Source organism: Epinephelus fuscoguttatus, linkage group LG2 (genome assembly GCF_011397635.1).
Source record: "Epinephelus fuscoguttatus linkage group LG2, E.fuscoguttatus.final_Chr_v1".
Taxonomy (NCBI): domain Eukaryota; kingdom Metazoa; phylum Chordata; class Actinopteri; order Perciformes; family Serranidae; genus Epinephelus; species Epinephelus fuscoguttatus.
Genome location: NC_064753.1, coordinates 25933909 through 25958159, shown reverse-complemented (window position 1 = coordinate 25958159; position 24251 = coordinate 25933909). Strand labels below are relative to the sequence as shown.

Sequence of the window (24251 nt, the reverse complement as noted above, 5' to 3'; positions counted from 1 at the left end):
ATTCTGTATTCAGACTACATCCTCATCACATCATCAGCTGTGGAAAAGTTTTCTGAGAGCAAAGTTTCACCTCTTTGAATATGGGAAAACAGCCTGGCTGTAACTGTCTTTACCTCCTGCAGGGGGCAGCACCTCCCCTGTATGTCATATGCACGGCTCAAACAACAACAGAAGAAGAAGAAGAAGAAGAAGAAGAAGAACCAACAACGACAGGCTGATCGTTGCAGGAGTGTTTAGAGGTACCTGACACATTTTTAAATTGTTTTGAACTTTATAATCATAAAGTGCAAACATGTATTTTATTCAGGCGCCAGTTTTACCAAAAGCCAAAACCAGGAAGTGGCCACAAGACGATACTTCCGCTAAAACTCACCATTCAAATTTTTATTTTGCATTAGTTTCGTTTCTGTATTAGCTAGCTAACGTCGAGCTGTTGGGTCATTGGATTGTTTCCTGTCAACATTCAAGCTCAGATAACTTAATGTAAAAAACACACACGACCTTTAGCTCAAATTGATTTCTTTAAGTGCAGAGTTGCGACTCTTATCTTATCACTCTTATCAGAACATTTATCTCTATGGCAACGGACATCATGTCTCTGCGTGGCTGAGGAATAAACAGCTGTCGATACACAGAGTAACTCTTGGGCCTATGTAATCAAGTCCAGTTAGTATTCAATGCTAATGACTGTTCATAAGTCACATTTGCCTTGGTTGTGATAGTTAAATTCACACAGAGACTGTAATCATCCATGTTGACCAGTCTGGGTAAGACATCTACTCTGGATGATATGGTTTTAGGTGATTTATCCAGTTGTTGTCTGACAAAGCATCAGGCACTGTACAATAATAGCTTGTATGTGTGTGTATTTGTGTGGTTCATCTACAAGCATGCACACACACACACACACACACACACACACACACACAGGATACTTACATTTGAGGTGGTGAGAACAGTTTAATGATAATGTGTGTGTGTTTACTCTTGCAGAATGCCTTTCCATTTCTGCTCTCAGTGTGGGACAAAGTTGAAGCCTGATTTCAAATTTTGTCCATCATGTGGGGAGAAGCTTCCCTGTCTTGTCGATGAATCTGGACCTGTGAGCTCGACAGCGTCTCTAAGTCTCTCTCCACCCAGGAGGGAGGAAACAGCAATATCATTAGTTAAATCTAGTCTTGCTTCAAGCACAAGCTACGAACCCACAGGAAGCACGGGTAAATATCTTGACAATATTTTATTTAGAGTTACTTAATGCTAAATATAGACTTTAGACTTTGGAACCTTTGGAAATGTAAACTCTCTTGCATGTAACACCTCAACTCCAGTTACACCTCGTCCTGCGCTGAAAAAGACCCGAAACTCCCTCCGTCTTGACAGGGAAGTTGAAATCAACATTAAAGATGCCACTTCACCCATGGTGCCCTACTCCACTAGTCCTGTCAAAGATGATAGGATCAAAGGTAATACAGTAAAATGGTCTGGAAGCAGCTACTCTGCTTTGCTGTTCTGGAAGATAAGTTTTTATTTACGTTGCTGTAGTATGACCCATCAGTACGACATGTAGATTTAACCTTCAGGAAACACTTACTGGTGGTACAGGTGCCAAGTAGAATAACAGCTGATGGCTTTCTTTGTAACAAAAAGTCTATGATTTGTGTTAACAGATAATGGTGTTGGATTCGGTGGAACTCCACAGAAGCAGCCCACAGTCACTTTTAAACTCAACACAGGGAAAGAGCCAGCTCTAAAGTCTTCTCCTGTCCAGAAATCCCCTCGCACTGGTGAGCTGGAACACAATACAATCCTCATGAAAATGCAGTGTCTCTCTCTTCTTTTCTGTCTTTTTTTTTCCTTCTCTAATTTATATTTATCGTGGCTGGATCCATATACAGTGAGGGGAAAGGCAAAACTCTCCAGCCCTGCCAAGCAGATAGAGGAGAGACAGAGGCTGACTGATAAAACATGTGGGAAAGCAGAGGAGTCAAAGGTAGACAGCTCTCATGTGGTCATCCCTTCCCCTCATTCCTCACCAAACTCCAAGTCCCCTTCAAAAGGTGAGCAAATGTTTCTGACTGCAACACCATCTTTCTCCTTTCTCCCTATGTTTTCTGTCTCTCTATGCTGACTGCTGTGAGAAAAAAAACACATGAATGCCATAAAAGGGCATCTTAAAATGAGCCCAAAATCAACTGTATCTGTGACATGAGGATGTCAAATTAAGTTCAGAGAGACAAACCGTACAGTTGTGCAACAGTTTTCTCTTGTGAGTGTAGAAAATAAATTTGTCTCTCGTCATACAAATAACATAATTGGTTGTGTTTGTTTGCATGAACAGCGTTAGGAAAGGGCAGAGCCAAGAAGGCAAAGCATGCAGCTGCTGTGGAGCCGCTACAAGAGGGTGAAGAGGTGACTGACACGACAGGCAAGAAGTGGAAGCTGGGAACACTGCTCAGTCAGAGCACGTCAGAGCTCATCTATGAAGGTTAGACAGTGTACATGACATCAGAGGAAAGACTGGAAAGTGTACAAAGTACAATTAAACAGTCTGTTACTCTGGGAGAGATGAATTGCATATTAGTGTTGATAAAATCAGAGTCACATTCATTGTATATGTTCACAAATGTGGCCGTTAAAGCTGATTCTGATTCTAATGATAATATCATTTTTACTGTTAAATACTTTAAAGCGGATACAAAGCCAAAGATTAAAACACAACAGATTACAGCAAACCACAAATAAAGATATGTAAACTACTGGTGAACTTGTCATGTTTCATGTCATTTACAAAATAGCTGGTTTACCAAAACCTTAAAAAAACACCAAGGCAAATTGTTTTGTTTTAGTGGTATTTTTATGAAACTGTTTTTGTTGTCAGTATTTTGAGTCATGAGTTAAATTGTATCCAACAGTCTCTTGTTTCCAGTTAAGTTCATTAAAGCAGCATCAGTCATACAAAAAGAGACAGCTGACCTAGTTTAGTGGACAGAGCTGCAGTCGTCTCCAGCAGGATATCACAATTGACTCTTACAAAAAATAAAAATGAATGGAAGAACCTTCATTATCACAATTAAATGATATTGTCTCATCTTTTTTTCAGTTTTGCAAACAGCTTCACGATCTAGTACCATGGAATCAAATCACATCCTCAAACTGGTAAGACACACTTCAACATTTTGAGTAGATTTTTTTGTAGTAGTCTTCTGTGCACTCCATCCAGATAGTGATAAATTCATTGTGTGTGACTGAGGTGCCATAATATAAGAAATAATAGATTTCTCTGCTTATGCATTCATCAACAAGTTGTTTTTATTTGTTCTCCATTCTCCGTAGACTTCCTTGAGTGGGATCAGTAAAGTTTATCTTGCCTGTCTTCGTTTTAGGGAGCCAAAGATGGAAGAATCTTCACTGAGCAGAACTTTCTGCAGAGAGCTGCGAAACCTGCGTCTGGTGAGGATTTAGTGTGTTGCACCTCCAAAACAACACTTATTTTACTTCCAAAAAACAGGTGTAATGTCCCTGATGAAAGAGTGATGGTTTTCTGGCTGCAGTCGTACCATGACTGTAATTGTTCTGATCATATCTTTATGGTCCTGTGTGTAGGATCTAGTGGCATCTAGCAGTGAGGTTGCAAAACAGAAACTTCTCCCATGTGCCAAGCATGTAGGAGAACAAAGGTGGCAAACGCAAAAACCCTAATGGCTCTATCAACAGCCAGAGTTTGATTTGTCTGGTCTACTGTAAAAACAATATGACAGAGTTTGTGGAAGAGGATCCGCTTTGTACGTAGATATAAAAGGCTCATTCTAAGATAACAAAACCTTAAGGACTTTTATTGTCAAGTTATTGTACACCACTGAAAACATAGTGAATATTATATATAATTTCTGCCAATATATGTCCCTAAATCCTCCACACTAGACCTTTAAGAGAAGTACATTTTGTTAAAACAAAGATAGTAGCAGCATTTTGTCTCACTCACTCACTTCAGTGTTTATGTTGGCTGTTTAAAGAGGTGATGAACAGAAACCAGTCAGAGGCAGAACAAGTAGACAGTGAGAAGTGTTCTGGCAGTTTGTCATGTGATCTAATTTCACAATATCACATAAAAATGTCTTTCATAATCCATTCAGAGGAAAGCAGAAGTGGACAACATTGTATTCAACAGAAGTATTGACATGCACTCTGGGAGTAAATTAAAGGTGGAGTCAGCAGTTTCAGAGTTTTTTTAATCTTTAAACTCAGCACCCAAACAAATACACCCCTCCTATCAGTGTTCCTTCAGAAGCTCTGTTTTACATTCATGGTCTTTCCCCTGTCCTGTGTACGACCACCAATGACTCCCATCGCTGATTGGCTGGAAAAGTTTTGTGAAGCTCAGTCCGAGCCACTTTAAATGTGTCTCATTTACAGAGGCAGGGCTGTGTGATTAGAATCGCTGACTGCACCTTTAAACTTATAATCCTTCCTAGATGCAACCCTGGTTTATCAGGAGTGTAACGTTACACATGTGCCACATACGATAATTGAATCACATTGTGTCTTTCTAGTGGAAAAGTGGATCAAACAAAACAAGATGGATTTTCTTGGGATTCCGTCCTGTGTTGGCTTCGGTCTCCATGCAGAGTCCTACAGGTGTGAATATTTACATGGTATATCAAAGACATTAACATTAACTTTGGGTTCTTCTTTAAGGGTTTTTTTTTTTTTTTTTTTTGGTAGGTTTCTGATTTTCCCCAACATGGGCCAGTCTCTTCAGTCCATCATGGAGGAAGAAAATGAGCTTCTGTCGGAGAAAGCTGTCCTTCAGCTCGCCTGTAGAATAGTGAGTGTAAACTCATAGATGTTTTTTCAGACAATATTTTTAATTTTAGAGCTGCGATTCTCCCTCAGTTCATAAATGGCAACATTCCTTCTCCTTGCAGTTGGATGTGCTGCAGTATATCCATTCAAACGAGTATGTTCATGCTGATATTAATGCAGAAAACATTTACATCCAACCAGGACAGAAATCTCAGGTGAGCAATATTAATACTAATATTAATAAGTTCAGACTAATCTGTCGGTGTCCATGATTCAGATGTGTTTTACATTCACAGCTCTTTGCTTGTGTGTGTGTCTGTGTGGGTAGGTATACCTAGTAGGATACTGCCATGCCTTCAGGTACTGTCCTGGGGGACAACATGTAGAGTACCGTGAAGCCAGCAGAACACCACACGAGGGCACCGTGGAGTTCATCAGCCTGGACACACATAAGGGAGCAGGTGAGTCACTCCTGTGGTTCACTGATTCCTTTTTCCCCACTAACGTCAGCAAATCAGACACCATTTCGCTCTATAAGCTCCCATAAACCAAACAGTACCACATTTATTTTTGTCTTTCCATGAGGAGCACCTGCACTCCTCCCACACTCCATCTGTCTGCGCATACAGGCTTTACATAACAACACTGATCGGGTTTTTTTTATTGATTGTGACATCTTTAGTGTGAAAAGTGTGGATTGTCTTGTGGTGTTGATGTATCAGGGTAAAAGTAGGAGAGAGAACAGATGTTGTCATCACTCTGTGTGTTCTCCTCTCAGCTCCGTCTCGACGCAGTGACCTGCAGTCGCTGGGTTACTGCATGCTGCGTTGGCACACAGGGACGCTGCCATGGTCTCCTCTCACTCAACCAGACCAGGTGGCCAAGGAGAAACAGAGGTGAGAAAAAGTTTATCATCAGTGGGATACTGAATCACCACAGAAAGAGTGAATTGTGTCGACATGCCTGCATGACATAAACCTGTATGATTAAAGCAGGTACAAAGAGTTTTTAACTCATCATGAAACACTTTCAATTTATTACTGATGCCTCTGTATGACATGACATCTGGGTCTGATTCTTTGCGAAATCAGACAGAACACTTTATGGCACGCAGACAGGAAGAGCATATGTTTATATTTTTTGGGCACAGTTTTGCAGTGAGTAGTATGTTAGCCAGTTAAAAGGAAGCAGGAGGAGATTTTTCCTCGGAGAATTGAAATTTTAACGTTATATTTGAGGTTATTGGTGAGACTTGGGCAGAATCAGCAGAGATAAAAAGAGTACAGGTGGTCGGTCATTAAACAGATGGAGAGAATTGTGTGATTTTAAAGGATTCAGCACCGATTCTGAATTTGCCCTTTTCTTCAGAGACAGAAAAATGTCTCTTTATGAATTCCATTGCGAGATGGGATTTTACATCAATAAATGAATTATGTTGGTGGCTAAAACAAACTTTACTCTGTTTCACCATCGTCATATTATAGATATTAATCTCCAGCGTGATCTTGTCTGATGCAGGGGGGCGGATAGATCATGATACAGAAGGGTCGGCTCTAAGGGTGGTTAGGTTTCAAACCTTGTTTTGGTTGCTTTAAATCAGTAGTACAATACCAAGAAAATGTAAATTACTCAGTGAAGTTCTCATTGTAGATACATGGAGGACGTCCCTGCACTGTTGAGTCACTGTTTTGGGAAGAGGAGAGTCTCCAGTGAGTTAAAATGTTCGTTGCATAACACATTAACAAGTGTGTGATTATGAGCCCTCTGCTGATAAAAGTCTGTGTGTAATGGTGCAGGTGCCTTTCAAACGTACCTGACTGAAGTGATGACTCTGCAGTACTCTGACCAGCCAGACTACTCAGCGCTTAAGGCCAGACTCAGTGCTGCTCTACTGAAGCTGGGGGGGTCACTGGAGCAGCCGCTAAGTTTTTAGGTGAGGACACGTGAAAGACGCCGTTAAGATATTGTTATTTTACATTTCACATTTACTGCTGCAGCTCCTCTCTTACATTAAATACTGACAGATTTTATTCATTACACATATAGTTCAGGAAAGTGACAGGACTTTGGAAAGTGAGGGATAAATATGCCTCTGATCTCCAGTGAAAGTGACCTGAACCTAAACATCAGACTAGGTTTATTGTTAGTTACATTGAAACCTTGTGTTTTCTGTGTGATAATAATATTCAGATGATGTTTTTTTTTTCCTAGAGAAATGGAACTAAAAGACAAAACTCTGGAAGATTTTTAATTTGTTTTTATCATTGCTGTATTTTATGTGATGTTTTAATGCACTGAAAGCAAATGTCTTCACTGTGTTCAAATGACACTCATGTTCCGTTAATGGATCTTTATGGGGAGCATTATTTTAACAATTTGTGGTGCTGTTGTAGTTTCTCACATTGACTGCATGGTGTTTTTAGTGTTACAAGGGCAACATTTCCTAAACACATACAGTACATACTTACTTGTAAGCATAGTTTATTTTCTTGGATAAAAAGCATTATTTTTTTTAAATGCTGCCTTAGTGTCCTTTAACTGTCAGACAAAACACCCCATCATTAATTTATGCTCATAAGAATCAATCTTCAGTTTAAGAGGTGTATATAAATAAATCAATTTTGAGGAAATGGTTTTTGCACTCTTGTTGTTGTGATGTTTTGTGCTTAAGTCTTTACAGTCCTAATTACACAGGATGTCTGCAGGTCCTTAAAAAGACTTAAATTCAATTTTAATAAATTTTAGGCCTTAAAAGTCACTAAATTTTAATTTGTGCTAAAAACATTTTATCTAATTTTAGCCCTTTTAATTTATCATTGTGAAAATTAGTTCTTCTGATTCAAAGTCCACATTCTTTATGCTATGAATCTTTAAACATACCTTAACCTAATTCTGCCTTTTTATCTTATACCTATCACCTGTTGCCAAAATGTAGATTAACCCAACTCACTATTGCTTACCTTTATACATACCTGTTGTGCTTGAATAGGAAAAAGATTTGCCCAAAAATGAGTCTTAAATTTAATTAAAAATGATCTCAAAAAAGCAAATTAAAGTGTCTGCCACCCTGATACAGGTCACAAATGCTGATTCATTCAATCCAACAAAAGCCGTGTTCATTTTAAAGAAACCTTTATAAAGTTTAAACATTTCTGAACATAAACATTTTAACATTTCAAGACATATACAATTCTTTATATGAAACAGTAAATATCTCTTATTGTGCACACTCTTAAAGTAATTCAGAAAATAAACACTGTTATCTTTTGCCTGATCTCTCCTGTCGTGGCATTTTAAAACCTTACATCTCTGTCACTTGAGGCACTTTCTGAATGACGAGGCTTTTGTAGAACAACATAAAGCATGACGCTGAGAGACTATAGCGCCCCCGTGAGGCGGTTTTTGTACACAGCTACAGACCCGATGGCTTCCTTGCACTGAAGCCTAGCTTACACACTTAAAACTGATCAGTTGAGCTTTTTATACAGACATGCTGGCAGTGTGAGGCAGCTACACATGCAGGTTTAAATATAGTTTTACACTGCAGATTGTTTTCATGTCGGACCAAAATGAGCTTTGAGGAGACACTCGAGACTCCTTAAATGTTTGCTCAGTCCTAATAATACTAATGTTCCTGGTGTTGCGTTGTAACTTCTGCACTCCATGTGTATTTCTGAGTAATTAACTGTCTCTAATGCCTAAAATGAAAAGATCCTGTTGGTTTTCAGGGTACATTCCTGGTTTGGGAATGACTTCATATCCACAGCACGTCGATGAAAATCTTCAGACAAACATCACATGCTCAGTCTTTTTTCCTCTCTCACGGACAGAGAAAAGAGCTCTGGGCTGTACACTGATTTAACACTGAAAAACATAACCTTGATAGTTTTTTTATATATATATCCACAAATACTGGTAGTTTTGAGAACTCAGTTAGTGATTGTATGCTTCTCTGTAGACTGAAGAAATCCATCAACTCAAACTTATAAAACCATTTAAAAATTATTAGATTACTTAAAAAAAATGCACTGTAATAAAGCCAAAACAAGGCCGCTTTTAGCTGTTCCTGAAATGTTTTGGACACTGAGTTTTCACATGACCGGAACAGTTTATGAGAGTGTAAACTAAGTAGTGACCCACTTAAACCCAGGCAACGTGATGGTGGAGTGTGTGTTGAAAGAATGAGGGAAGGGGGGCTTTCAGTCACGACTGAGGTGCGGAAACCTCGAGGTTTATCGTTCTTGGTCAGAACAAGGCAAATATGTGCACAAACTCTGCCGTTAATGGGAGAGCTTGTTTGTCTGAGCAGTAAGTGGAACATCCTCAAGGCCTCCGATGCCGCGGTGTGCGAGGGGGATGGCATGAGTGGATGGCAGAGTGGGAGAAATGATTTTAAGTATGGTGCCACTGGTCTCATTAGAAGACAGTAGTGGCCAAGTGGGTGGGAGTAGAGGGACGCTCCTCCTGAGCTTGTGATGTGTCCTCTCCTGAAAGATCAAAAACAGGGAAAATTAGCGTCAAATCTCATCACGCCTGCAGTTCTGTGGTCACATGAATGAAAACTCCTCTCACCTTGTGGTTCGTCTCCCTTTTCCTCGCTGTGCTCCTCCTTCTCATCGGCCAGCTCCATCTGACACACATCCTGCCCGTCCTCCACGCTGGACTCCTTTTGAAAATATTTTTAATTTATATTAACACCAATTTAGGCAACATAATAAACCTTATTTAATCAGGTAAGTCCCACTTAGATTGAGATCTCATTTTCAAGACAGACCTGAGTACATAAATAAAAGACATAAATGTACAATATCAATTGTAGTAAATACAATAACACAAAATATTTTAAAAAAAACAATCCATCAATTAAAAGTAATACAACACAATAATAAGTCTATCAAAATAAGTTAAAAGTCAGTTAAAATCAGTCTGGAGCTTCGAGGTACAATGCAGTTTGTTCCAAGTGTACAGTGCAAAGAATCTAAAAGTCTGTCCCAAATCAGTGTTAGTTCTAGGAATCTGCAGCACTAACCAGTCCTGTGTGCGTTTGTTACGTGTTCCACCTCTCCAGCGAATCAGTGATGTCAAATACAAGAGCAACTTTTGAAGAAGTCCTTTATAATTCAAAACAAGTGCTGGGGGCTGTACCACAGAGACTTTTCCCTCCTTCTGAGCTGGCTCGACAAACCCTAAAGCCTCAGTCAGACATAACAGGTATCACGAAGGTGGTTATTGACTGTCTCTGTTAACCCAGGTTTTCTGCTTCAGACTCTGTGTGTGCTCACATAAAACAAGTCAAGTGACGTGTCCAGTGCATCATCTGACACTTAAAATTGACTGATGGCATGCAGCCCACTTTTGCCCTTGAAGAATACTGAAAGGTATCACAGTAAAAAGCAACACTGTTGCTTCAATTGAGGCTAGAGGCGAGTGCTTGTGTAGTGGGGGCTGGAGCCTATCCCAGCTGACACTGGCTGAGAGGCAGGGTACACCCTGGACAGGTCACCAGACTATCACAGGGCCGACGCATAGAGACAGCCAATTTAGAGTCATTGATTAAGCTGCATGTCTTTGGACTGTGGGAGGAAGCTGAAGAACCTGGAGAAAACCCACGCTGACACGGGGAGAACATGCAAACTCCATACAGAAGGTCTCCTCCTACCCTGGGTTCGAAACCAGGAACCCTCTTGCTGTGAGGCAACAATGCTAACCACTGCACCACTGTGCGGCCAATAGACTAATCAACTGTCTATCAGTGTCCTATCAGCTGTAATATACCAGCAGTGTAAAACAGACTTCAGCACGATGATTCAAGGGCTTTAGACAGACAAGACCGTTTTGAGACAGGACAGTTGTCGGTATAGGTCATTTATGGAAAGGTAGAACATTAGCCGACTTCCATGCTTCAGGAGAATACACACACTCACATAACTGCTGCCTTAAAAAAAACAACAACAACAACAAAAAAAACAATCGGATACTTTGATTACCTGAGATTCAGAGAATCTATCTTCATCTGAGTTTCTGAAACCTTCCGGGGCCTCCATAAGGATCTGTAGACCATCTGCCTCCTCATCATCACTGCAGAGTGTCACAAAAAGTAGAGCAACAGTTACATACATGGTGCGTCAGATGTAAACACTTAAGCTAAAACCTCTTAACATCCATCCATACATACATGTAGAACATACATGCATAGGTATACTGGGTTAAATATTTACTCCCAAGACTCCATGTTTATAAGGAAACATTCAGATGAATTGAACATCATTTTGATATGTTTGGAAGTTTTGCAATCACATTTTTGTTGTCCCTGATAAACAAATGATTGAGGTTACGTTGATCATTGAGGTTTAAAGCTACAGCTGGTAACTTTTATGAAAATAACCTAAATGCTGAAACTGCTTCTATATTCTGAAAGAAGTACATGAGACAGTCTGTGAGAAAATCCATGCCCTCATCCCATCCTACTGCTTCTAATGGCATTTGCTAGAATCTACCGTGGCACACCAAATACAACCAATCAGAGCTCAATCATGTCAACCACTGCTTGTGAACTGCCATCAAACTGTCGAACTAGGCAGCACTGATCAAATATGAATCAAGATTATTCTGGAGCATTGCCTATTTCTTACCTTAAATGTTTTCAGAAACGTATTTTAGTGTACTGTTTAGTTGTAACATGAGAGTTTTTCCAGCTAATGGGCAGTGCTTGGTACTGTTTAACTGTTTTCAAATTGGCCCCCTGGTCACAAATTTTCTCATTTTACAGCCAAACAGTACACCAAAATATGTTCCCGACAACATTTGAGGTGAGAAACAGGCAGTGCAGTTACAAAATCTTGATTTATATTTGATTAGCGCTGCCTACTTAGAGTGTGACCGCAGTTCACGGGCAGTAATTGACAGCTACATTTGAGTCTCCTTGCCTTGGATTGGTTGTATTCGTTCATGTGTGATAAAGCCATGAGAAGTGCTACAAGGCAATAGAGTAGGCAGAGGAGTATGATTTTTTTCCCCAAAGATTATCTGACTCATTTCACCAAATATGACAGAAGTTATTCTTTATAAGTTACCAACTACAGCTTTAAGTCGTGTAAGAAACCATGAGATTTCTTCATGTGATCTATTGCAGCGTCAACATCATGTCATTCAGATCGTTAATACAAACAGCCGAGCTATATTATCTCTCAGAGACCACGAAGCCTCCATCACTAGCAGTCACATCTAAATAAAAATACATTTTAGCACTAATATAGTTGACTCTGCTAATTTTGAAAGAGCTGGTATGGTTTCATTTGTCAACGACTCACTACAATAAGGCTTTTCAGTGGTGTGACTGCAGTGTGGAGTGCGCAGTAATGTGTGAAAATGACCAAATCAGAATAATGGGAGGTTTTCCTGTTTGTACAGAAAGTTTTGTTAAGTTAATCCGTCATGTGAGTGGAAATAACAAAACATTTGTTCATATGAAGCACAAAAGGCACTGACGACCATTCAGAGCTCAACAATGACCAGTAATACTGACCTTCCTCCAGAGTAAAAGTTCTCTTCATCCTTTTCTTCTTCTTCCACCTTCTCCTCCTCCACTTTCTCTTCCACCACTTTTTCCTCCTCCACTTTCTCTTCTACCACTTTCTTCTCCGCCACTTTCTCTTCCACCACTGTCTCTTCCGCCACTGTCTCTTCCTCCTCTTTGTTTTGGTTCTCTTCATGTTGCCCATCATCATCCTCCTCCTCCTCCTCCTTCTTCTTTACTTCATCTTCCTGTTGTTCCTGTTGTTCCTCTTCCTCCTCATCTTCCTCAAGGTCAGAGCAGTTGAGAAAGTCAAAACTTTCAAGTGCTGTCTCGACCTCCAAAGTGAAACTAGAAGAAGTGGGAAAAGGGGCCTGTGTAGAAGACAAATGCAGGATGTTTCAATATGAACGTCAACATATTAGACTTTACAAAGACAGAGAAGTGAGTGAAGCTCACCGTCAGAGCGTCCTGCGGTTGTTTTGACTCCTGGATGGACTGAAGTGGTTGACTGTGTTTCTCTGTGGCTTCTACCTGGTGTCCCTCTGCTGCTTCAGTGGTGCTGACCTCTGTTTCTACTTCAGACTGTCCAGCCTGTACTGACGAGTCCTCAGACGCTTCCTCTTTTACCTCCTCCGCTGAAATACGCACCTGTGGGACGCCACTTTCAGATATGTCCTGTGTCTCTGTCTGCGACACAGGAGGCACAGAGGAAACGTCAGGGCATGAGCAGCTCAGGTCTCCTGAGGTTTCGGAGAGCTCGGCTGATTTGACAGACGCTCTGTCAGTCACAGTACAGTCTGGTGTATGAGAGCAGGAAGTCTGCAGATGGCCGTTGGGCACGGCGTCCGACTGAGAGAAAACCTCCCCGGCTTCTGTCTCATCCTCCTCCTGGTTGGATGAGAGCGACGGCGTCGATGCGCTGGACTTGTGCTGCGAGAGCGACAGCTGATTGGTGAGAGTGGTTTGCAGCATGTTGGAGGCCGTCAGCCTCTGAGCGTGGTGAGCCAAGGCCGGACTGGAGGAGTCGTCGGAGGACTCGGAGGAGTTGGACCACACGGTCCCGTTCTCCATTTCTCCTTGACGCTTCAGCAGAGACTAGATGGGGAACAAGACACAGAGAGACAACAGATGAGACACAGAGAACATTAACGAGACTATATTATCACTGTTACGTCTACAGACAGACAGATTACAGGTTCTGTGTACATGTGGGTCATCAAATCAAAAAATAATAAGCACACGATAAATACAACTGAGAAATAGGGCCATTATTTTCAGTGGTGAGTAATCTGCTGATTATTTTCTCGAATTAATTAATCAGTTGTTTGGTATGTTAGAAAACGCTGAAAATATGTTGCTCAGCCAAAGATGATGTCCTCAAGTGTAGTTTGTCCACAACTCATAGATATTCAGTTTACTGTCATTTACTTCTGAACACTGCAGTTATTTTGTTTTAATTCACATGTACTGTACATATTCTTTGATAGTATTTTTTCATAATTTTAAGTTCACTTTATTCTATATTTATATTTCCTAATTTTTGCAACACTTGCTCTTATTTTTTATTTTATTTTCCTTAATTATGTTTATGTTATGCACCAATACACCAAAGCAATTTCACTGTATGTGAGAACCTACTGGGCAGTAATGCTGTGTTCACCTGTATTTGGGGAGACGGTAGACACAAAATAAACAACACCTCTGGATGGCACCAGAAAAACAATCAGTCCGACTGGCAGAACAGTGAAACTAAACATGCATGACGACATGTTGCAATGATGACCTTGAATTACTTAAAAAAAAAAAATCAATCAATCAAATGTTAAAAAATTTTTAAAAAGTATTCTATTAATGTCCAGTAATTGACCAGATTGCCCATAGTTCCGCCTTGTGTACAGGAGCTTTGTAACATCCAGTTGTGAATTTCATTGTGGAGGACTGCAAAAAGTTATAATATTTTAACTTCAGTGGCAATGACGTCTACCATTACCGTTGCTGGCATTCTCTGCTGAATGTTACTAATGTTACCAAACTGCTTTCATCCACTAAAATGGTACCTGGTTTGCCATCTACTGTTTCCCTGATTCCATGTGAACACAGCATAAACCAGAGTCTGATTCTGAATTTTAAGGAAACGTAAAGACACCAGCAAATATTCACATGCGAGAAGCTTGAATCAGACATTTTTTTACTTTTCATTTCCTACAGAATGACCAAAACAGATTAACAGATTATCAGATTAACTGGTGATTAATTTAATGGTTGACTACTAGTCGACTGATTGTTGCAGCTCTGCTGACAAACCGAGGGGAAACCAAGGCTAAAATATGGGTGGAACTAAAGTTAAATGATTCGGTGTCATGTGGGGCCAAATAAGACCAGGGGGATATGAAACTTTTTTTCCCCTCCAAAAGGGGAAAGAGAAAAATAAGTCAGTATTTTTATTTTTTATCATTTCTCAACAAACAATTATTGGCTACTTGAAGCTTTGCACGGACGGATTTAGCTGTTTCTTGTCTCATAATATCAACAGACTTTTTTATTTTATTAATTATTTTAGCTTCTGTACAAATTACAATTAGTAGGCAATGTTAATTTATCCCTTTGGGTAACTTGTGATTATTTGTAATATTTTACACACTGAATGATTATCAGTTTTTGTTGTTTTCTTGTCATTTTCTTGATTTATATATTTAAATAATAAAATGATAAATTAAATTAAATGATTAAAATAAATAAAATAAGAAACATAATTATAATAATTATAAACAGTGTTTCGAATCTTAAAAAGTTCCATATATACAGTATTATCTAAACCAGGAAAGAAATGTGTAAAGGTTGCTGTTTTAGAATCAACAATCAAAAATAAAATAAACAGGTTGCAGCTGACAAAATGCCTCTGATCGTGTTCCTTTAGTTTAGATTCAAATTAAAGTGATCAGTTTTTTTCTATTGTTCTACTGTTATCTCTCTACTGTTTGGTCACTACAACCAAACTACATCTACGACTACGTCCCAACACACCGACTGTACAGAGGTGAATCTGGGTGTTGTACGGCTGACTTCACAACGTAAGGACGCCGTCCTGTCCACCATGACATCGTGGAGCGCCTCCACCAGCGAGCGGCTCTGTCTGGGCCCGACTCGAGGCATGCTCTTCAGCAAGGTGAGGAAGAGGAGGGACATATTGGAGCTCTACTCAACCACTATTAAACAGCTACAAGGACCACAGCTCCGCTCATACATGCTGCTGCTGCTGTCACACGTCCCGCTACTGCTATCATTCATCCTCCTCGCATTAGGCACCGCACTCCCACAACCACATGTCCTAACACACAGTACTCTGTTAATATCCTCACACACATCAGTGCTACCGCTACACACAAAGCAGTTGGGGAGCAGCTGAAATAGAACAAGCCAATGAAATGACAGTAATAGCAGCCATCAGTAAAATAAATTAGCAGTGTGTGTATGTGTAGTAATGACAAAGAGTTTACAAACCCTTAATACAGATTATAAACTAGTGGTGTAACAGAGCAGGTGTGATGGATTGTTGTTAAGTGACTCACATAAAACACCTGCTCCCGCATAGAGGGCGTGTCAGGAGGGCTCTGATTAGACAGCAGCCGTTTGGAAACTGTACTGGTGGACGATGTCTGGTCATCCTTATCAAATGGACTGAAAAACAGCAGGACAAAGAGTGAGAAACAGAGCCAAACACTCTTAAATAAACATGTGAAAAGTGTAAAATAACAAAAACAAAAGAGGCCATGAGAGGTTAAAGTACCTCCACGTGACCTCCAAGTTCAGCTTCACTGTCCCGAGGTCGTTGATATCCACAGCAAGCGTCTGGGGAAGCGGGCAGAACAGGTCGAGCATTTCACAGGACACGCTGCCCACCACTACATGATTAGCCAGGCTTTTCAGCTCCGTCACCTTGACAACCAAAGCAAGCAGAGAGAGGTGAGGACAGGCAGAGACCATGGGAACTTAAAGGTCCAGTGTGTAGGCTTTAGAGGGATATACTGGCAGAAATGGAATATAATATAATTAGTATGTTTTCTTCAGTGTATAATCATCTGAAAATAATCATTCGTTACCTTAGAACGAGCCACTTATATCTACAGAGGGAGCAGGTCCTTGTCTACGGGGATCACCATGGTTAGTTTTTAATTTTTGGAGAGGAAGAGACCTCCATGGATAATTCGATTCCCAGTAAAAACCTCCTAAACGAAGACTACTGAAGGAAATCTAAGCTGGAGAAGTTTTAGCTGGTTGCAATCTGCAATCCTCACCACTAGATGCCACTAAATCCCCTTATATCTCCCTAAATCTTACACATTGTTCCTTTAACACAGTTGACAATTAGCTGAAGCTTGTGAGAATGCATGTAATAAGTTTAAGCAGTGGTTCCCATCTGGTCCAGCCTCGGGGCCCAGATTTCTCCTTAGTCATTAGTTCAAGGTCTAGACAATTTAATACAGTCAGCATCATACTTGCATTTGGTCATGTCATCAAACTACTTTGCTGTCTCTGTGAAGTAGCTGGAATTCACCATACTTAAATATAAACTGTGTTTTTTTGCAAATCTGACACATTTGCAAGTCACTTGCGGTCCATACAGAATGGACCCGAGACCCACTTTTGGACCACGACCCACCAGTTGGGGACCACTGAGTTAAAGGATCAGGCTGCTGATAAAATATATTGTGCTGTAGCTTATATTGACTCAGTCCCACACACAACATCACTGCGGCTCAATAAACAAACAACTAAATATTAATGTACAGCTGAAATCATGTGGACTGTTTACTGCCATTTAAATTATGATTGCTGAAAACATCCCAACTGTTTTAGGTAAATGTTTAGCCTTTTTAATAATGATGTGTGACCTGTTTAAAGCTTGACGTCTTGAGTAGGAACCAGTGGGCACAGACAGGTTAGGAAAGTAACACATACTTGGCTTTTGATCTTTTCATGGGATTTGTTTATCATAAGTATCACTGGCTTTGGCCTTTAAAAGCTGATTTCATTACCTTGATTGACAGCAGCTCTGTGACAAGTGGCAGAAAGATGTACTCTTCACTGTCCCATATCTGCTTGTTGCTGACTTCCACGCGGCCTCGCAGCCTCCAGCGTTGCCGCCCATACCGCATTAGGACCTGATGGGGCCAAAAACAGCGGATGTAGTTCATCGGGCGCACAGACTCGGTCACAATTTGTGTCTACGTGCTTGTGTTTGTGTTTCTTACCTCGTACTGATCACCAGCACAGAGCCGTGCAAAGCCAGCGAGGCCTGAAACATCCAAAATGGACAAGAAAAATGAGAACTGGGCTAATGCAGATCAGAGGAAATAGGAAGTGGTAAAAAAAAAAATGACTCACCCTTCATCTTGACATGAAATTCTCCCATCTGGCTTTCTAATTCACTCTCAAGTGAGCACATGTGCTGCAGAGACAGATGGAGGGAAGGATGTGAATAATGTAGCAGAGATTTGTTAGAACATTTACAGTACACAGTCTGATATCTATTTTCAACAGAAGTAAAATCCAGCCCAGAGAGCCTGGTGTACATGCTGAAACATTCAAACACACTGACCTCAGGTCGGTCACATACCTCTGTGCACTCTTTGTAGCCCTTGTTGGCTTCACTCAGGCTCTCTCTGGCCTCCTTGCTGCCAGTGGCGGAGTTAAAGGCCGCCACCATCTTACTTGCTCCATCACGCAGTCGCCGCTGTATACAATATGCATCGTACAGCTCCTCAACCTGGAGGAGCAGATATAACACAGGTTTCAACAAATGGATGTGATGTTAGAGTCTTACCTGAGGAGAATATGAAAGTGAAAATGATTATACAGTTATTTTTATTTCATGGCTTGCAGGGTTGCAGCAGTACATCAGTTTCACTCTACACTGTGGTGTGAAAACGGGAGGTTAACATGCCATGTAAATATATTTATTTACAGTACTTAAAAAAAAACAAGCTGAGAATCTCACCTTTATTTTATTTTACCTCCCATTTAAGAAAATGGCCTCAAGTTTGACTTAAAATAAAGAACATGTTCAACCAAAAAAACCTTTCTGTTGTCATTTCTTTAAGGGTCATTGTAACTGATAATAATGATAATAATACACTGTGATATTTTCTTAGATAGCTATTCTACTGTGAAAATCTTCTACCGTTACGACCCTCGTAACTACAATTTCTATGTACTAATTAAAGCACTCTGGAGCGTTGCAACAAGCTGTTAACACAATGTTGACACAATGTTACCTTGTAACAGTAATATGGAAACATTAGCATTCGTTTGGAGTCCTGTTTGTGCTCATCTAACATGTTTAAGTCCAATATTGTCCCTCCTATTAGCTTTGATTTGGTCTCCACCAACTCCTGAGAGAAATATCTGACAGGTGATAATTCTCTGTGGTTTTCTCACTATGAATAACACATTTTCACATTACACAAGGTGCTTTGATCTAGTGTTTTAATTCAAATTTTGCTTAGTGCAACTTTAAATTAAAAAAAAAAATCAGGTCTTCACATAAATACACACCTTACTGAGATGGAATTCCAGACGACGCATAAACCTCTCTATGGCTTTCACTTGCTGCAAAAATAAAAAAAGTGAAACTTGACAAACTCATTCAGAAAGTCTCTTCCACCTTCTACAGTTTCAATGTGCTGCACTCATGTCTGTATACAACAGGTGTGAATGAAACTCACCTTATCTAACTCATACAGAGACCCCTGCAAAGAAAACAAGATTAAAACATTTAGCATCACAATGTCAAATTCACATCCTGACTGAGTACCGGAGACGACAGCATCCGGCCTGGTGCTGAATGATTGTCTGTACTGGTATGACCGGTTTGACTACATGGGCTCTCACCAGGCGACCGTTCCTCTTGTTCTCTCTGGTCTGCTGACCCAGACTGTCCAGCTCCAGCTGGTGGACCTGCAGGTACGACCTGACAACAAAAACCCCATCCCTGTTACGTCTTCGTTCTCAGACTCAAAAGCAGCTGTATCTTTCAGTGATTCCTCCACCTGGCAGCCATCCACTGGAATCAATGCAAACAGAGCCTGAAATGTGTTTACTCACTGTAAGCCTCTGCGTAAGGCAGCGTACACTTCATCCAGCCGCTCAGGCTGCGGGGTTTTAGTAGGTGGCAGTTTGGTGGAGCCTGTGAACATCCTGCTTCCTTACAAGGCACGTTTCTCTTGGATCAAACAGTGCTGAGGGAGGGAGAGGAACATGGGCTCGTTTCTGATAAGGCCTTTGTGATTATTTCAGTTAAAACACATTAAAATGGGAAAAACCGGCTGGACAGAGAGGGAGACAGGAAGAGGTCTGCTCACCTGCTGAGTAGAGAGAGATTGTCACTGCTGTAGCATGCTTGGAGAGTTGAGTGTAGCACTGTGGCTTTAACAAACCGAAGGACATGTCCTGTAATTACACAAAAAGGAGACATTAGAGACAAAAAAGTCCCTCGTCAATTCATACCTTGCTGTACCTGACAGGATTTTTGCTCCTACTCTGTGATTATCAAGGATTCTGATAATTACAGAGGTCACTGGAGGAAAAAATGGTGGGGCAAAAACAGGAGGACAGAAACCACTCTTTCACTTCCCCAGTTTGGCCACATTGTTTTGCTGAAAGTCAGAGACGGAGAACGACATGCATGCAGCAACCGCTGTGGCCACCACTGACTGACAACAGCAAGGAGTACAGTCTGCTTTTGCTTCTCTTCCCCTTCCTTCCCTACTTCTCCACCCCCCTCCACATCTAACACCAGAGCACAGGAAGTCTCATGGCTGACTCTACACAGGAAATTCTACACAGAAGTTTGGCCCGAGAATATAAAAACCATCCCTCCGCTGTGTGCCAGGGTGTAAAAATTGACCCTTTTTCTTCTCCAAGATAAGCCATTAAACGTGCAGATTAGTGTGACGCCACGGTCGGGGGAAACCATAGCAAGAGAGGGTCGTGCATGAGCTAATCTAGTCACAAAAGAGATTACAGACTTAAACCAAAGTAAAGCTGTCAAGCAGGAGCCAAACCCATATTAACACATGGTATCTGAGAATGAGCCAGCAGCACAGGACAGCGCTCCTGGTGACATCTGCTCTCCATTGTCTTACACTACACTCAAAACCAGCGGAGAAATGCGTCTATTACGGGATCAAATGTTCCACCTGTTGGAAAAACAAATAGATTATAGTTTAATATGATCAGAGCCTTGTTAGGGGACAACACTGCTGATGTGAGAATAAGCTGTTTGCACCCTGCTGTCTTTCTGTGTTCTCCTACCACACAGCGAGGACGTGGGCTCGGGGTACACCAGGCCGGGGGTCCAGTTAAACTGCTAATCTTAGCTGCACTGGGAGGATTAACTGGGGTTGGTCAGGGGTTAGAACAAAGGTGTCATACCAGAGAACACCCCACCACCAACCACCTTCTGCCAAACATGCCACAGAACATGTGCACGACGGGGATCTGCCCCCTGAGGTGTGCACAGCTATGAAAGTGCAAAGTCATCATGATGAAACACACATCTTACACACTCCCACCCACCCATAAATAGCTCAGTATTATTGATAATTGTGAGTGCCGATCGGTCAGTTTCCTCTCTGTCAGATGTGCTTTTATCCCCGGCCTTACATTAGAGATCATTAACTGGATTAATGCTCTCCTCGGAACAGAGTGAACAAAGAGGACACTGTTTTCAATCACCTCACAAGACTGGAGTTTTGTTTTTAAAAAGCCTTTGGTGCACTGGCTGCATTCACACGCACATGCAGCCCTGTTCGGCTCGTAGCTGGGGCCTACAACAATCTCACAATCATTTTTATTCATTGGCTATTTTGACACATCCATTAATCATTCATGTAAAGTGAACGGGGCTGTGACTACTTTTATTACAAGCTGGTTGTTTTGTCATTCAACTTATTGTTAAGTCACAAAATAGTAAAAAAAAATATCCATCTCATTGGCTGATTAGACAAGAGAAAGATATTCCACATATAATTGGTTAAGGATAAAAGCAGCAAATCATTTCATCTTAGTGAATCCTTGGCATTCCTCTGTGGTAAATGGCCAAACCATTAGTCAATTATCAAAACAGAATTAATTTTCTGATGAATAAATGTGTCATCACAATGTGCCACAACCAAATTGCTGTCTGACCAAATGCCAAAAACCCAGTGTTCAATATGTTATAATACAAAATGGGGAAAAGACAGTCATGCGTGTGACGTTTAGATGTTAGTCATGTTCATTACTGGAAGTGATCAATGTGCTCTTGATCAGATGATTCACTAATCGACTAATCACTGGGTTCAGGGAGCATTACAGCCGATATAAACAACTACGTAAGCTCGCAGCCCTCAGACCGGCGTCCATCCACACTTTGTGGGTCTGTTTGAGGAGGAAGAGGAGGAGGATGAGGGGTAATGGTGTTACAATAAAATGCAACCACCTCTTCTCCAGATTACTGGATTAGCCTAACCGGGCGGCAGCAGGCCACTCAGTCGGATCAACACGCTCACACATCACGGCTCTTAACTTGGAGGAAAAACAGTAAAAGGATGGAGCTCAGATACCAAATTCAAAGGAAACGCTGTCGTGCCAGATTTTGTATTCCGCACATATCCCACCCCAGCCCCCGGAGCTCATCACAGGCCACAAAAAAAGTCCACTCCCGACCACACCAGGACCCCCAACACCCTGTTCCCTGAGAGTGTCCGTCCACCAACTCACAATAAACACCGAAAAGAGCAGGGAAAAACGGGGACAAGGCCAGTCACAGCCAGCTGGCGGATATAATGTCGATAACATCACAGGAAAGCAACTTCACGTCGGACGGACTCATGCCCATGTAGAGAAAAATTTAACAGGCTTCTTGTTGTGACCTTGCCGATAAAAGCAGCGGGTCCTCCTACCTCTGTTTTAACGTCCGACAACCCGGAGAATATGACAGCAGTCTCATTTCCAACGCGATGCTCCACACAGTTTGCAGAGGTTTACAGTTATTCTGGGCGCTGTCCCTCTCCTTGATTTCGCAGTTTTTTGTGTCCACAGTCAAGTTAGCAGCCGTTACTGGAAACGACTTCCGGTAACAGGTTTTCACTATAAAAGCTCCCCACGTGAACAGAAATTTGCAACTGATTTGAAAGCACATAATGCGCAAAAATCAACGGTGTTACGTATTTAAATGTATATTTTACTGCGCGCCCACACACACACACACATACACACATATATATATGTATATTTGCACCAGCAGGACAATGTGTCATGCCATGCCGCAAAAACTGCTCAGAAATCGCCCAAGGAACGTGACAAAGAGCTTAAGGCCTTGACCTGGCCTCCAAATTCCCCAGATCCAAATCTGATCGAGCATCCTTGGGACATGCTGGTATGTTTTCTCGCAACCCACAGGACTCACAGGATCTGCCATGAAGCTCCTAGTGCCAGACACCACGGGGCATCCCCAGACTTCCTACGTCCATACTTTGACATGTCAGAGCTATGTCCAATCCATAGAGGCCCCACCGTGGATGGGCAGTATGTCTGGGGTACTGGCACATCCCACAGATGCTCAGTCGTATGGGGAACTGGGAAATTTGGAGGCCAGGTCAATGCCTTAAGATCTTTGTCATGTTCCTTGGGTCATTCCTGAGTAGTTTTTGCGGTGTGGTATAGCGCATTGTCCTACTGGGGACAGCAGTCATAATAAAGTCAAATAGACATTTGTTATATTAAGTATTATAACTACACTAAATTTGTGTCAGTTGTTAATACCTGACACGCTTAGGCCTCCATTGTCAGTAGTCAACAGGCACTGTGAACTGCTGCCATCAAGCAAACGCTACCAGAGTGTCAAATCTAGGACCAGTAGACTGCTTAACAGCCTCCTCCCAGAGGCTGTTGGGATGTTACACAGCTAAACTGGACTCTGTATTCCATGCACCTTATAAATACTGCACAGCACTGCACATGGTCACTTTAAATGCCAAGTGTCACTTTTTCTGAAAAAGGTCACTGCTGATGTGTGATGTGTGAGTGTCACACTGGAATTTTAGATAGTTAGGGTTTTATTGTATTTTATTGCTGTCTACTTTATGGTATTTAGTGTTGGAACGACCCTCTGCAAGCACTGTTTCGTTTTAGCTGCATTACTGTTGTATGTTTGGTGAGATGACAATTATAGCCTGATTTGATTTGATGTGGAATGTTTGATACTCCTTTGGGGTTGGGGTTGATATTGTAACAAGACATGCCATATGTACAACACTGTTGATAGACGACATAGGCTGTTGGGAGTACTTTGACATTTTGCGATGGATACCAGATATCAAAACTCAGGAAAGCTTTGCTTAATATACAACAATATTGTACACAGTCTCACTGGGAAAGGCTCACTTGGCTTACTGTGCCTTAGAAACATACAGCCAAGCTACTTTATATACTAGAAGCCAGCAACGTTCCAGAATATGTACATGAAAATACAGTTTGGGCCATTACTTTCATGGAAAATCACCCTTAGGAGTAACAAAAAAAAAAAAAAAAAAAGTAAAATAAAAGCATTTATTTTATTTTGAAATGTCGCTCGCCCAACCGGAAATCATGTTTCGGCTAGTTGCTGTGGCAACAGGGATGGATGTCCCTCGGTCTGTCACTGTTTTCCCCGTTGCTGCTTGTGCTTCGCTGGCGACGCCACGGTGAATCCAACGGAAAAAAACAGACACAAGGAGTTTCCGAAAAAGAGGAAGGAGAAAAAGTGTCAGCGTCTCCCACAGCCTCAGCCGTCACCCATGGGTGGCCCAGTACAACGTGTAGGTTCAGTTTTAGCAGTGAAATCTATCAGGTGCGGCGGTGTCTGGCCGTTGGTGTAAAGTTTGACCGAGCCGGGGAGGGGGCGGCGATG

General features: G+C 41.4%; 2 protein-coding genes across 2 annotated transcripts; one reads left to right on the top strand and one right to left on the bottom strand.

The window, feature by feature from the left end:
* The first annotated feature begins 169 nt into the window (after positions 1-169).
* Positions 170-8288, top strand: vrk3 (VRK serine/threonine kinase 3). Its single transcript, XM_049599221.1, has 16 exons — positions 170-239; positions 994-1217; positions 1329-1463; positions 1668-1784; positions 1896-2057; positions 2339-2485; positions 3101-3156; positions 3384-3450; positions 4551-4635; positions 4723-4825; positions 4926-5018; positions 5132-5264; positions 5582-5699; positions 6454-6512; positions 6600-6736; positions 7015-8288. Exons 2-15 carry the CDS (start codon positions 995-997, stop codon positions 6734-6736), a joined length of 1635 nt encoding a protein of 544 aa, XP_049455178.1. The 5' UTR covers positions 170-239; position 994; the 3' UTR covers positions 7015-8288.
* Positions 8289-8940: 652 nt separating this feature from the next.
* Positions 8941-22416, bottom strand: LOC125902672 (rho family-interacting cell polarization regulator 1-like). The gene is made up of 17 exons (XM_049599207.1): positions 22264-22416; positions 19681-19768; positions 19424-19557; positions 19211-19289; positions 19045-19068; positions 18875-18928; positions 17937-18086; positions 17705-17768; positions 17572-17615; positions 17356-17481; positions 16107-16255; positions 15889-15997; positions 12776-13414; positions 12329-12690; positions 10791-10881; positions 9376-9469; positions 8941-9290 (listed from the first exon to the last, which is right to left on the bottom strand). The coding sequence occupies exons 3-17, from the start codon at positions 19513-19515 to the stop codon at positions 9220-9222; spliced, it is 2148 nt and encodes a 715-aa protein (XP_049455164.1). The 5' UTR covers positions 19516-19557; positions 19681-19768; positions 22264-22416; the 3' UTR covers positions 8941-9219.
* Between the last annotated feature and the right edge of the window lie 1835 nt (positions 22417-24251).

Excerpts from the sequence above, each read along its gene's own strand:
- vrk3 (XM_049599221.1), top strand. The coding sequence starts at position 995 with ATGCCTTTCCATTTCTGCTCTCAGTGTGGGACAAAGTTGAAGCCTGAT. Across the intron at positions 2,058-2,338 it reads CTCCAAGTCCCCTTCAAAAG|CGTTAGGAAAGGGCAGAGCC; the intron begins GTGAGCAAATGT and ends TTGCATGAACAG. Across the intron at positions 6,513-6,599 it reads TGGGAAGAGGAGAGTCTCCA|GTGCCTTTCAAACGTACCTG; the intron begins GTGAGTTAAAAT and ends GTAATGGTGCAG.
- LOC125902672 (XM_049599207.1), bottom strand. The coding sequence starts at position 19,515 with ATGTTCACAGGCTCCACCAAACTGCCACCTACTAAAACCCCGCAGCCT. Across the intron at positions 17,616-17,704 it reads ATTTCATGTCAAGATGAAGG|GCCTCGCTGGCTTTGCACGG; the intron begins GTGAGTCATTTT and ends TGGATGTTTCAG. Across the intron at positions 9,291-9,375 it reads AAAGGGAGACGAACCACAAG|GAGAGGACACATCACAAGCT; the intron begins GTGAGAGGAGTT and ends TTGATCTTTCAG.